Source organism: Haliaeetus leucocephalus, unplaced genomic scaffold (assembly GCF_000737465.1).
Source record: "Haliaeetus leucocephalus isolate CR32 unplaced genomic scaffold, Haliaeetus_leucocephalus-4.0 Scaffold587, whole genome shotgun sequence".
NCBI classification, from domain to species: Eukaryota; Metazoa; Chordata; class Aves; order Accipitriformes; family Accipitridae; genus Haliaeetus; species Haliaeetus leucocephalus.
Window position 1 is genome coordinate 6,804,887 of NW_010973023.1, and position 15,025 is coordinate 6,819,911.

A 15,025-nucleotide genomic window follows, 5' to 3' on the forward strand; every position below is an offset into this window, starting at 1 on the left:
GTAATTACGCTGAATAAAGGCACATAAATAAACTGCATTTATGTAATTACGCTGAATAGGTTTTCCTTATTTGTATCTCAAGACACGTTAAGAGGAGACAGAGAACTTTTCCTGTGAAGTCAGCAATCTAACTTCCCAGTTTATATATTTGATCACAATCTCATAATCTGCATGTCTTACTGTGATCTATGAAATATGGATTAAGTACTCAGATTATATATTAATCATCTTAAGTATCCTCTTATACAAAAGAGAAGGAAAGAAGAAAAATGTGTTTGCAAGAATATCTGCCATTCAATTGCCACAAACTCACCAAGTAGCAGCAACCAAAAACGTTGAGCCTAACAAATGGTGACAAATGGTGCTCCTCTGCAACTGCTCAGTTCAGATTTTGGTACATAAACTGCAGACCTCCCTTTTGTCACACAAACAAGACAATCTACCATATACAAGAACGTGAGCTTACAACATTTAATACATTTCCATATTTGACAAGAAGATTTGCCTCAAAACCAGTCTTCCAAAAAGTACTCAAAAAATAAGCACGTGCCTCACTAGTCCTTTAAAAACCATTCTGAAGTAGCCAATCTGCCCTACAAATGTAGAAAGTAAGCATAGAGGGATTACACCAAAAATTCTTTCCAGCTCTACCTATAACACTGCTAAAATTTATGACTTAGTCCCTACTAGACAATCAATGATTAATACATTTCTTCACTTCCTGGAGAGAATTGTCTACCTGTCCCTATCCACATCCTTAAGGAATCACCAGAACTCCACCGCTGAGATGAAGAATTTCAGACCAAAGGTCCTCTCATGCCAAACGTTACATATTCCCACCCAACACTTAAACCATTCATCTTTAATTAGCAGAGAACTACTATCTGATTATTTACCAGTTATTCCAATAAATCATGAATTAAAAATATTGAAGTTAATTTTTACAAGTGTGGCACGCTGCATCATTGATACATTTCAATGCGTCAATCTAAGTACTACTACCTAAAGACCACAGACCATCCAGTAGATTCGATGCAGAGACGTTCTAAAATAGTTCCCACACCCTTCCATTTGTCTCTGTAAATTCAAGCTCATCAGAGGCTTAAATCTCCTTCCAAGAAGCTGCTACCTCTCATTTCTCTCAGTCTGAAGTCACAGATTGTTCACTCATGTTGCTCCACACCCTTCCTCACCTGTTTGTGTATGGACAGGAGTGGGGAGAAAGATTTATACTTCAAAACCCTGGCACACTTCCATCTCTCAGAACCCTACCTGCCTGGATTTATTAAAGTTACTTGCATCTCAGGTCCCACACAGTAGGCACAAGGCAGGCACTGGAGAGAAACATGGAAACTAAGCCAAGACAACACCTTCTGTCCCTCAGCTTCACCTGAAACTCACCAGCTGTAGCTGTCCCAGTGACCCAAACAGCAGCAACATCTGTTCGTTGGCACAGAGATCAATTAGTCTAAATCTGGCCATGTTCATACCGGCATCCAAAATGGCGTGGCTGCATTTCAGCTTTCTTTTCAGAACAGTCCTTGGCCTGTGCTAACTGGTAAAGCTTCAGCAAATATAGACCAAAAGCATGACAGGAACCACCCTAATAACTTAACAGTATAGATAATCGCTCTCCCAGGCTCAGAAACCTTCCCATTATATATGGAAATACTGTCAACATCATCTTCATTCTCAGCACATGGAGCCCACCGTGGCTCAGTTAATGGGCTCCTGCAGACCACCTGGCTATTCATTTCACCATTGCAAAAATAAGAAGTGGAAACTATTGAATGTCTTCAAAATTCATTTCTAATCAACAAAAAAAAATCTAGAAGTTAACATGCAATAATTATAATTTAATGTTACTGCCTGATACCATCACAGGGCTGTGGTTTAAGCCATCTGGATACATTTACTATCTACTTTTATAGTTTACACACACAAAAAAGCTATGACTTCCTTGAGTTTATAATGATTGTTCCTGGAATAACTGCAACAGTCTTATTATCATCCATATGTACTCTCATCAAATCCACCTTAACATAGCTTCTCCCTGGCAAATATACATGGGTATGTACGTGCATTCTCAGATGCATGTAAAAATGTACATGCTTTGCCAGTCAAAAATAATGTAGAAATAAAGGCTTCTGAAGAAATTAAGAACAATTACCAAATACAGCAGTGAGTCTCTGACGCTCCTGAATGCTATTTAAAGCATGACAGATAAGCAGGTGGCATAGAAGAAAAGAAATTTATAAAAATTCCCTCCCTCACCAAATAGAACATGAATGTACTGGAAGAAAAACAGTGCCATCTACTGACAACATCAGGTTTACTCATAAATGATGTCTCCCGACGGACTGTTTTGTATCAGTTTCTCTATGCAAAACTATCATCATCTAAATCTACAGAAAGTGTCCCATGAACCACACTGTGGCACAGAACTGTGAAATTATATGCATTTTGTTATAGTACCATTCATTGCAAAAACTTGCATGTTTAACTCTGAGCATCACAAGAGCTGTAAATGATTACCCGAAGTTACCCAGTCCCTCCGCTTCCTTCAAGGCTTTACCTCTGCCATACGTGATATACTTTTGTCCAACCTGATTTTAAGTATCTCCAGTGAAGTATATTCATACCCCCTTCCTACACAGCCTATTCCAGTATGTATCTCTGCACTTAGAAATTTGCTAGCACTCAAACCAAACGTTTTTCTAAGATTTAAGGTCTATATTTCTAATCCTATTAAAACCGCATTCTCCCATTCCTTTTCAACAGCCTTTTACACACATGGTTCCCCCTCCTTCCCAGCCTTATTTGCCTAACAATCACAATTTGCAGACTATCATTCTTCGTCTCTCCTTTAAACGCAATCCAGTTTGTCCACATCATTATCTAAAAGCAAGCCACAAAACTGGACACAATAATCCAGCTTGGCTTTTCTGATAAGAGATGGAAAATTAGTTCACGTATCCTGCGTGCAAAGTTATGAAGCTTGTAATGCCCAGCTAACGTTCATGTCTAGCAAACCCACTACTGTTTCCTTAACTGTACAACATCTTTTCCAAGGAAAAAGATACATCACACTCTTCTGATCTTGCGAAGTTACTTATCTCCCTATCTTTGCATGCCTAAATTGCCAAAGCAACTTTTTTTTTTTTTTTTTGGACATCCTCCTCAGCAGCCACTAACATTTCTGACATCACCTCGGTTCTCTAATTCTTTAAGGCATCCTAGGATGAAGTTTTTAGGATAAAAACGTCTACAGTTGTGACAAGGAAAAAAAAAAGTAGTTTTTCACAAAATTGATTTCACTTATATATTAAGAAGCTGAACCACAGCTAAAAAATGTGTCACCAACATGCCCTTTAAAACTTGTACAAGTTTTTAAGTTGGCTATATAGGTGAGACCGTGTTCTCAAAGCTGTTGCATTCGCTTTGTCCATAAAAGACTCATTTTAATCTTTCCAAGGACTTGCATTATGTTCAGATGTGTTTCTAAAGAGAATTGACCAAGATCCTGTTTTTAACACTGATTCCTCTCAATGAAGTGAGAATAGCCTTATCAAAAAAAACCAAAACACCCCCCAGAACCCCAACGTTCAATCAAGAGCAATCTCTTTTCCAAGTTTCGTCAGAACTTGCAATCTTCCAGAAAGAAGGACTGTTAGGGCTTATCAATACAAGAAACCACACTAGTATAACTACATAAGTACTTTTTTTTTTTCATCTAGTTATTTCAGATTGACTTCTTGGTTAAATAATCCACAATCTTTGAATCCAACTTAGATTAAAACATGTTCCAAATGCCATAAATTAAAATCAAAAGACTTTCTTTGCCCCTCAAAAATGAGAAGTTGTTTCTCCTCCTCTGTTGTCAGGATGTAACCTACTTTTGGCAAGCACACCGCCCTCCAGCTGTCTCTTGCATCTTCTGCCAAAAGGATCAAATGCTCACAGCCCACCTGCAGCTTTCTGATAATCTTCAGAAAACAGTTATACTATTACTATAAAAATCTCCCACACTGAAAATCCGATAAAATCTAACAACAAAATAAGCACCTGAGTGCTTATTACTGACCTTAGTTCTTAAAATGACTGTCTTTGAATTGGTTATGGTTTGTCACTGAATTTCCAGTATATGGCAGAGAACTTTTCTGTTTTAAAAAATAAAATTTGAGTTCCACCTTCCCAAAACTAAACAGAATTTCATTTTTATAGCGGTAATACATTATATATGGGATACTGTAAATTTCATCACCATCACTTCATATGTTAGTCACCTTATTCACATGTTATACACCTAGTATGAACAGGTCTGTACCTGACAGTACATTGTGTTGTGTCATATTTCAATAAAAAAAGTCTAAGTTCCAAAAAGCATTAAGAAAAAAAAGCATTGTAAGCATAAATCATATAAGTTTAATTCCTGCTTATTTATCCCATGTTCAACAATACTGAGCAATGGAGAAAAGCAAATACATTTTTTCCAGAAGCAGCAAAGCAAAACACCCTTGTGAAATCCCAACAAGCCTTCCACTCACTTCAGTGGAACAGCAGCCTCTCTCCCTGACTTCACAGGCAAACTTACCCTCTTTCGAGCCAGGACAAAACCAAAAAGAGCATGAATAATTTCTAACAAGACACTTAAATAGCCAAATCATAGTTACTAGGCAAGCGTGGCAATTACAGGAAAAGCAAGTTTTAAAACTCTGAAAAGAAGCAGAACATGAGAATACACACCGGTTGGTTATTTTTCACTACAAACAGTGTTGGGTCAAAGTATTTACAAGGAAAAGCTGCAATCAGTGGCAGAACAAAGACCACCAGTGATGGTGTTCCGAGTAGAGGGTGCTCTGTACCGTGTAGCCCTACAGGTAACCTACACGATGTTGTTATCAAGCATTGGAGAAAATCGGTCAGTGTAAAGACAGAGTCGAAATGAAAGGCTAGGAGTAAAGTCTGACGGAGGCATCAACTTTCTCCATGGTGCCAATTCTTGCACGCTCTGTTGATTTTCTTTTTTGTGCAAACCAGCAACAGAGTTCACGCTTAATGCATAAACATTCACGCTTGGGTTTTCTTGGGTTTGGGGTTTTTTTTGTGGTATTTTTTTATTTGGTAGTTCTGGGGGGGGGTTTTGGTGGTTGTTTTTGTTGTTGTTTTTTGTTACAGCCAACTAAAACGCACGTTTGCCGTTGTACCTCATGTGCAGTATCCCGATGAGCGTGGCGGCCAGCTCGGAGGACATCCTGCCCATGATGCAGCAGCGGCTGAGGCAGGCGAGCAGGCTGGCGGGCAGGCAGGGCAGAAAGTACACCAGCTGCACCAGCCGCCGCTGGGCCTCCGCCGGCAGCAGGACCAGGGTTCCATCTAGCGGATCTACCGGCACACAGAGAGGGAATCAACACGCGAACATTCCGGTTAGTTCTTAAAAAACATGCACCCACACAAAAACTGTCGCGCTTTGTCGCGATTCTGTGGGGTGAGCGTCTCGCGCGACAGCCCTGCAGGGACCCCGCTCTTCTCTAACTACTCTTGTTTAGCGAATTCGGCACCCGCTGAAGGGACGACAATGTAATTAACAGTGAACGGGGCATGGGGGGGGGAAGAGAAGCAATAGTACCAGAAGCATATTTCACAATAACTGAAAAGCTTCTACTCTGTCAGATTAAAGTCCTGCTAACTTGAACTAAAGTTTTTTATCCTTTTACTAGCCTTTAGGAAATGACACGCATAGTTCATTTCAACCTTTATTAGGAGGGACTGAAACAACCCCCACCCCTGCCCCACACACACAGACTTTACCTTCACCTAGGAAACACCAGTATTTTCCAGGTATTGCAACTTCCCTGCCAAGTGATGGACAAAATTCATTATGCTGTACTGTAAAACTCTTACCATATATTCGAGCAGCAGTGGCTTGTAAACTTTGTAATAATTCCTTGTTCGAACGAGAAGCAGCAGAGTGAATGATGTCAATCAGCTGATTCGAAAGCTCAGGGTTTCTCAAGCCAAGCAAAGCAAGTTGCTGAGGTAAACCAGCCAACCAACGAGATAGAACTTTACTTCGACTTCTAAAGAAAGAGGGAAAATTAGTTGGGGAAGAAAAAAACCAAAACAAAACAACAAAACCCCCCACAAACTTAGTCTTTCCAGTCTTGACTAAGTTGCTTTAATGTCAGGTACAATTAAATTGCAATAAACTGCAATACTGTGATGCGCCAAGAATATTTCACCAGAAGATCTGAGCACATTGGTGTGCTACTACAGTTACTTCAGAAGTATTTATTTGATCTGTAGGTTTTGCACAGCATATTTTCAATTCTTTCAGAAAGTATTTGTGTGAACTGACTGTATGCTGGCAAAGCAACATTTCCATTTATCATTAGTTTTATCAGTTGGTATTTAATGAGTTATGAGTCAGGCTAAAAAGACATGAGACTACTACACCCTCGATACCACTGAACCCCCCCAATCAAGCTACTATTCTTTACACCACGCTTTCAAATTCAATTCTACCTTTGCTGACATCTTGCTTGTCAATTCTGATACCTCTTAAAGCAGAATGAAAAACTAGAACTGGTGGCACACAGCACCAAACAAACTTATTAACGAAGTGTATTGCATGAGACACTCTCCCCTTGTCCATGCAGTCACTTGTCACAGAAGGCTATCATGTTGGTAAAGCGTGATTTGCTCTCATATACATGCTAGCTTGCTCCTGATTACCTGCTTGTCCTTCACGTGTTCACATATTAATTCCAAGCAAAGGCCTGCATGACCTTTCCAGGGACCGAGCCAAGGCTCATCAGCCTGGAACTCCCCAGATTTTCTTCAAGATGGGTTAACAGCAGCCTTTCTCCAGTCATACAGAACCTCCCAGTCACCATGGCTTTTCATGGATGACAAACAGCCACCTCACTTTCATGAGACAACTTTCTCAGCACCCTCAGGTATATCCCTGCATATCGATCTGGCCCATGGATTTCACTACGTTCAGCTGATCTGATTCTTCACTTGCTAAATTTAAAGAGTTTTTTACGCAAGATCTTACTTGCTCTGCAGGAATGTCTAGCTTTCTATTGACCTTACCCAGAGCCTCAAGCAAGCACAACTGAGGTGTTTTGGCCAAATCAAACATGAGAGGAAGGAATCTGTAACTTAGGTTGCCCCTGCAGCTCTTAAAATTTGGGCTTTCTTGAGCATAAGTAACTACAAATAAAGTCAACTGAATGAGGTATCAAATGATCTTGTTCAAAGATTACAGTACTTCCATGTATCTTCTGCTACACCTTACTATCTTTAAAAATTACACTTGCTTTTTTCCCCCCAAAAAACCTTAGTACACAGGCAGCATATAGAAGGAGAAAGATCAATCACAGGATTATTGTTTGCAACTGCCTGGTTGAATTTTACATTAAAAAAAATCCTGTTAGTTGCCAACTGCACCAATTTTTGTTTTGTACAAATACACCTCTTCCCTCTTCTACCATTCCCTCAGGTAATCCAAATCTTCTGGTTTATTTCTCATCTCCTCTGTTCAGGTAATGTTTCTGAACTATACGTCACCAGAAAGTTTCTATCGGCATGCTCCTGCTTTGTCTGCCAGTCGTTAATGATAACATGAAGTTTAGCTTCAAGAGAGTTCCGAGGAACTGTGTAAGCAGACTCTCTCCAGTTTTACCACTCCCACTGTTGTCACCTATGTACCGTATCTCACTGTATACACACACACACTCCTATTCTTTAAGTGAGATGCCATCTTTTATACCAAATCCAGATTGTATTACCGGCCTCTAAAGGTCATAGCCAAAGTTCTTACTATCTGCATTTTCACATACCAGTTCTCTCAAGTCTCTGGAGTAAAATTTACCTAATCCTCCCCTTTTGCATTCATCTGACAGCATTCAGCTCAACTTTGTTTACAGCACTGATGTTTCCATATCTGAGGACTCTGACCATCCCTTATGTTTGACATGAATTATAATAATCGTTATTGAAAAATGTGACAAGACATTATTTATATTGAAGGACAACCTGAATTAATCCCAATTTCAGACTCACTTCTTCCTTTATCCTATAGTGTGATGGTTAAGAAGCTTTTACTATTTTCCCATCCTATGAAAAAAATAATTCAGCTTGACATTTAGGAATTGCTATTTCTAACCTGCTTGTCAGAAAACTAGGAATGAAACCAGCCTGCTTATCAATTCCTTTTTTCCCATTCTCTGCAAGTGCTGTTTACCATAAACACCCCCTAAAAGTTGGTCAGGAAACAGCAAAAAAACTTGGACAAGCTCTTCCCTAGCCTAAGACTAATTTTCATTTGTATTTATGACTTGATTCTCCAGACCTCCTTCCCTATTCCAATCAATTAGCCTGTTCATACTTCAGGAAACTTGACTAATTAGGTTTTTTCTTTCCTTTAAATGTCTTTGGTACTGAGCTTTAAAACTTGACAACATCCATTATAGATCTGCTTTCATTTAACCTTTCTAGCTCAAACTGAAACAATCTTATAGAACAATCTGCCCTTTCATGGGCTAAAATTTCTATGGCACCCTGGCTTATCAAATCAAGTATCATTTATAAACCAAAAGCATTTCATCAGCTTACTACTAAGGTGATGATTACATGAAAGAAGCTGTCGAGTGTAGATCAGGAAGTTCAAAGTAGGTCTTTGAAGGCGTCAACAAGAGCAGCATAATGATGATAAAAATTATTTCATTTTCAAAAGACCTGACAAAATCCCTCATCAAAAACTTTTTAAGGAAACCAAGTATCCATAACATAAGAGGGAAGGGCCTTGCATAGAGAGATTAATTGTGTTTAACAGTAGGAAAAGCCTGGAGAAGAGACAACTGAAGTGAGTGAGTTGGAGGTAGGCTCAACAGAGGTCTCAAATCACTCAACACGCAAATGGTGGATGGGAATAAAATGTTTGCTTTTTCTTCTCACAGAAGAAGTAGGTGCTGGTATCAAATGAAGCTAGAAGGAGCCAGGATCAAAACAAACAGAAGAAAGTTGGTCTTCAGACAGCTGAGCTTCGTCACTCCTTGCTAGAGGATGCTGCAGTTGCTCCTGATTTAGACCGGGCCAAGGAACGACCAGAAAAGCTCATGGAAAAGACATCCACTGAGTGATACTAAGCACACAGAAGCTCTGCACAGTGAGGAAGTACAGGCTTCAAATGGTTGGAAGGTTAGAGTATCATGGAAAAGTAATTCTTGCCTTCTTCCTATGTGCCATCTCACATAGGTCAGTCTTTAAGGCAGGCTGTGAGGCTGAATAGCCTCTTTAGTCTCTACCAGTATATATATGTATACGTGTGTGTGTGTATACACAAACACTGTGTGACTATGCATGTGTGTAGCAATTAGAGGTGAAGATAACTAACATCAAGACCAAAATACTAATTCTGAACCTTGTAATATATCAATCAAGTTTTCTTTCACAGGGCAACAATAGGCCAAATGTTCCTACCTAGCCTTTGAATCAGATACACCTAAAAAATAAACAGCTTCACTTAAATGTCCTTGGAAAATGTTCCAACATGAATTCTGCTCCTCTTAGACTACTCTTGACAAGCTTCTGAGAATAAAAAAAAAAATTTAAAAAAAAAAGAAAAATATTAGGAGAGCAGTCACAGGAGGCCTGAAGGAGATATGACATCAAACTGAATGGAATAACATGAATGTCATCCAGGATCTATTGTGCAGTCCACATCCTGAAGAAATGGAAAAAAACCCCTAACCCAACAAAACAACACTTGTTTTTAAAGGAAAGAAATGGATCAGTACAGTACACAAACATTATGTCGTCTTAAAACATCTTGTTAGACATAAGTGCAATTATCCTTTTTGCAAAGAGTTTTTGACATTTCCTTCTTCTGTTACTAAAAATGTCATAATTCCACATAGAAGACTAAAAGGAACAGCACAAAAACTACTGCTATTTGTGTTGTCTAAAAATAGAAAGTTAAAGCTTTCTAGATAGTTAGATGATCACATGAAACTGGATGAGATGCTCAAGACTTCCAGGTAAGTACAGAAAACAGCAGTTATGTAACCTCGGGGAAATTAGTCAGTATGAAAAAGATCTTTTTCACTCTGGGTGAAAAGAGAAGGAAAATAGGATATTCCCAAGACTTTTTGCTGTCTATCTTTCAAACTCCCTATACTTCTTAGAATATTCATAGGGTAGTGTTAGATATTTCTGGCTGTAGATCTAGTTACATGTACTCAGGCATTACCATAGCATAAGATTTAACAAAGTAAAGGAGTTGCAGAAGAGAACAATTTTCCCAAAGCTTGATTCTGCTAGTGGACACTAGTACTTCTGGGGGCCCTGAGGTTTGACTTTTACCCATGACATCTGTTTCTGCTACTAGGTATGATCTTATGTCCCTTTGCAGTTCTCAAACAAGGTAGGATTGATGCAGACTGATCTGTGTTAAAGGATTTTACATAGCTGGAACCAGACAACTTGGCTGAAAAATACCTTCTGGAAAAGTTAAGACTTGGAGATAATTTGGACAAATCTTACGACAAAAAAGTGTAGTAACAGCAATATATCCTCTGAAGCAAGCCAGATATCTAATAGATGCATGAAACTGGGAACCCAAAAGGACAAGAACATTTTCTTAAACCCAGTCTTTTTAGAACCACGCACCCAAAACAGAAGAATACTCTTCTTAAAAGAAAGTAAGTACAAAAGGCTAGACAGGCACTACCAGAACCACCAAAGACATTAAGTCACAAGTCCATGACCTCAGGCTAAAGTAATGGAAATGCTCCATAGCTATACCTGCACAACCTTGACACATCTACTGACTACCACACAGCCAATGAGCTTGCAGCAGTGTACTTCAAGTTAAAATTTAAATCATTAAGATCTTAATCTACTACTTACATTAAAAAAAAACAAAAAAAACAAAAAAAACCCCCAACAACTAAGCTAATAAGTATCTCAATCTCACAGAGAACCTAAACTTTCAAATGTCAGTGACGCAGCGCCAAAACAGATTCAGAATGAAGTTTTATAACATCTACAAAAAAATTCAGTATTCTTACTTCTGAAATAAATATACTATGTTGAAATGAAAAAGAATATGCAAATGTTTTTTACCTGATTCTTTGAGTCCTCAAATCTTCTTTTTGGTAAACTCTGCTAAAAAATTTCAAAAGCAACGTACGAACCGGAAAGAGGAGATTCCTTTGCTGATATAGTGTATATACTGCTTTTATCAAGGGTTCTGTTGCCACTAGAAGGAAAATACATAAAAATCTGAAGTTGTGGTGCTTAATCGTCTGATTTTATACATACACACTCACACAGAAGAGCTATAATCTGTATCTGCAACTACCTACATTTAACTCCATAGGGAAGTACCAAAACATTTTAAAAGTACTAGGTAGACTTCTAAACCATTGAAACACCACCTTCATGTGTAGCTTGTGGAAGAGCCACACAAAAGAACAGCGACAATATGCAAGTGAAAATTTCAGAACTTCGTGAAAACAAGGCAGTGTACAGGTCACAAGGTAGCTGAGAACCATTAAATTCCTGCTTTCCACAGCTGTCTTCCACATCCTTTTCCCCTAGTGCAGCAGCCTGACACCAATCTTCTCTTTTACTCCTCACCTATGCTCCCCCAAACCTCACTGTCACAGTGCCTTCAGTTCTCCCTATACTAGCCCTTTCTCCCTGCCACACACACCAGCCTCATCAGCTCTCCATGTCTGTGAACCAGCTGGCTCCAAATCACATTTGCTAATTAACCAGAAAATACATACCCCTCAAGAGGCCACTGGCAAGCCACTGCAAAGAGAACTGCTAAACTCCACCGCAACTTTTCCTTCTCTGAAGGTCTCATCAGCTATGCGTTATCACCAGACTTAAAACAATCATGAAAGTTCTATCCTTATGACAAAGGTGGCTAAAACCAGCCGGCAAGTGCAGAAGTTATTATAGTAGACTGAGAAACAAATCAAACATTTTCTTTGGAAACCAGATTAAATCACTGGATGTAAAAATCAGCAAAGCATAGAAAAATACCTGAATTCAGAGAAGACAAGGCTGGAAAGAATGGGGAAGGATCTGAAAATTTAAGAGATATATGAAGGGTATGAGACCCGACTCAATTTGTCTCAGAAAAGCCTGGGGCCCCAATGAATTCACTGCTGTCAAGACATACTTAGGTAGCAGCAATCACTTCCCTATCTTCATAAACCAAGACTGGGAAAACTTTGTCTTTCCATCCAGGCGTATAGAGCAGTCTTAATAAATTACGTGTTCAAGAACAGATACAATTTTGTGTTCCACACTGAACAGAGCTACTTCTGCCCACAGAGACAAGAATGTTCCACGCTAAAAATGATTCTGGATCCAGTCAGGGGCTGGTCTTCATCAGCAAAACTCTTACCAGGGAACATATTTAAGTTACTGTATAGGGGTTCTCACCAAAAGACACACTATAAAAAGCACCTGAAATGGCATGGTCATACTCAAGCGTAATGCAGGGAGCCATTTAGATGTTGAAAGCTAACATATTTGTCAACAGAAAAATACATTTTAGTTAAAATCAATTCTAAAGTTCTTTTTATTGCATCAGGCACATCAACCCACTCAATCCACATACTCTTTAGGTGAAGATTCATCTTGGACAGCGTTTCTTAGAACGCTGGCTTATTCTTGAGTAACAATTATACCTTTATGTAGTTTTTAGCTAATTAATGAACTGTTAAGTGCACAAATATAATAAGAAATAAATAGTCTAAGTGTGTAGAACATTCAGCCACCTTCCAATAACTCCTATGGCATGTTTAGTAAAGCGGGTCCTACTATTTGAATTGCTTCATATGAACAGGACAAGTTTAAAAACAGAAGCAATTTAAAAATGTATTCTTAAAAAGTAGTACTTAAAATGTCCACACTATACAGACTTCCAAAATACAGCCAAAGTCCTCATGATTTTTAACATATTTCAGTTTTAATTGGCACATGGAAAGCCTCCTTCTGAAATGACCAAGTGTGCTCTCTCTGTTACTCGAAGAAAATTTATCAAAAATACAACTAGCAGGCAAGCTGCTGCTAAAGTCATACCTGAGAGATGCAAGAAAGGAGCAGACCTCCTAATTAGAGAGCAGATCCAGAGATTGATCTTAAACAATAGAGAGAAATCTTCAGACATCACAGCTCAAAACTCTTCTAGACATCCACAGAGCAAGGTGGATGTGTGTATTCCACCCCATCATAAACAGCTACTCAAAACAGGCAACTCTGAAAAATGTGACTGCAAAGATACCACAATGCTTTTGTGGCATAATGCACAGGAGGTTGACTACGGTTTTATTTAATCTCTCATACATTATCTCTTTGTTTTTTTCTATCTAAATTTCCCCTCTTTTGACTTCCATTGTGTTGCAAAAAAATTTTTATTGTAATGGTTCATTTTTTCTGTTGCCCTGTCTTCTAAAGACGTACCCTTCCAGACCCTTAATCTCAGTGTCAGATAGTTTTTAAACAAATCGGAGGTATATTTTTGGTATGTACCACCTCTTGCAGTATCATCTGACACAATACAGTTCAGAATTTCTACAGCACCATCAAAAAAAAATCAAGGAAGGAAGCTTTTCTTCTTCCACAGAATCACATAATGGTTGATGTGGGAAGGGACCTCTGGAGGTCATCTGGTCCAACACCCCTGCTAAAGCAGGATCAGATAGATCCGAGTGTCCAGGACCATGTCCAGACAGCTTCTGAGTATCTCCAAGGATGGAGACTCCAAAACCTCTCTGGGCAACCTGTGTTAGTGCTCTGTCACCCTAACAGTGAAAAGGGTGTTCCTGGTGTTCAGACAGCATCTCCCATGTTTCAGTTTGTGCCCACTGCCTCTTGTCCTGTCAACGGACACCACTGAAAAGAGCCTGTCTCTCTCTTACTTGCACCCTCCCTTCAGGTATTTACATCTATTGATGAGATCCCCCTGAGCCTTCTCTTCTCCAGCCTGAACAGTCCCAGCTCTCCCAGCCTTTCCTCATAGGAGAGATGCTCCATTGCCTTCATCATCTCCACATCCCTTTACTGGACTCTCCCCAGTATGTCCATGTCTCTCTTGTATTGGGGAGCCCCAAACTGGACACAGTACTCCAGGTGTAGCCTCACCAGTGCAGAATAGAGGGGAAGGATCACCTCCCTCAACCTGCTGTCAACACTTCTCCTAATGCAGCCCAGGACACCATTGGCCACCTTTGCTGCAAGGGCACATTGCTGGCTCATGTTCAGCTTGGTGTCCACCAGGTCCCCCCTGGTCCTTTTCTGCCAAGCTGCTTTCCAGCTGGTCAGCCCCCAGCACATACAGCTGCATTGGCTTGTTCCTCCCCAAGTGCAGGACTTTACACTTCTTGTTGAACTGTCAGCCCATTTCTCCAGCATGTCAAGGCTGTATTTCCTCTGCAGCTAGTCAATGAATTATAATCTGACATCTAGTCAGGCTTTTAGTACTGCACAAGGATTATCTTGAAGGGATGAGATTAGAGAGATTCGTGAGGTGAACAGTTTCCTGCTTACAGTGAAACTCCTGAACCTTTACAGGATCAGCAGACAAGAGCCATACATACTAATCTCTTGTAATTTCATTTAAACTTTTTTAAGCTTATTTATTTTCTGCATTCCTGAGGAAAATTATTGCACTAAGATGGCCACTTTAGTTAGAAAAACACCAGCCATTATCCACTATCTGGTAAAAGTTCGGTAGACATAGGAAAAAATCAAGGTTTCATTACAAGGAAAAGTGTGAAGTATCTGATTTAATAGTCTAAGGATAGTTTGGGAACTACATTGCTGAGTAGCAACTCTTCTGCTTTAGCTCAGCTGGTGAAAGAGGCACATCTCTGACTTTGGACTATTATTTGCCTTCAACAGGAAACTAAATTTGGAGTGCAGATAGGAATGATTAGTTATTATCTTTGTCATCAGGGACATAGGAATAGACAGCTTCTCAATTAAAATGGATTTG

General features: G+C 39.4%; 1 protein-coding gene across 2 annotated transcripts in view; it reads right to left on the minus strand.

Moving 5' to 3' along the window:
- Positions 1-15,025, minus strand: part of TEX10 (testis expressed 10) — a 59,844-nt gene that overhangs the window by 27,359 nt on the left and 17,460 nt on the right. Inside the window, exons 8-10 of one of the 2 annotated variants that reach the window (XM_010577969.1) lie at positions 11,134-11,269; positions 5,905-6,077; positions 5,208-5,385 (exon numbers count right to left, since the gene is read on the minus strand). In XM_010577969.1, the coding sequence (XP_010576271.1) occupies positions 5,208-5,385; positions 5,905-6,077; positions 11,134-11,269 (487 nt within the window). Of the gene's footprint in view, positions 1-5,207; positions 5,386-5,904; positions 6,081-11,133; positions 11,270-15,025 lie in introns of both variants that reach the window. The other variant, XM_010577968.1, reaches the window with a different exon arrangement.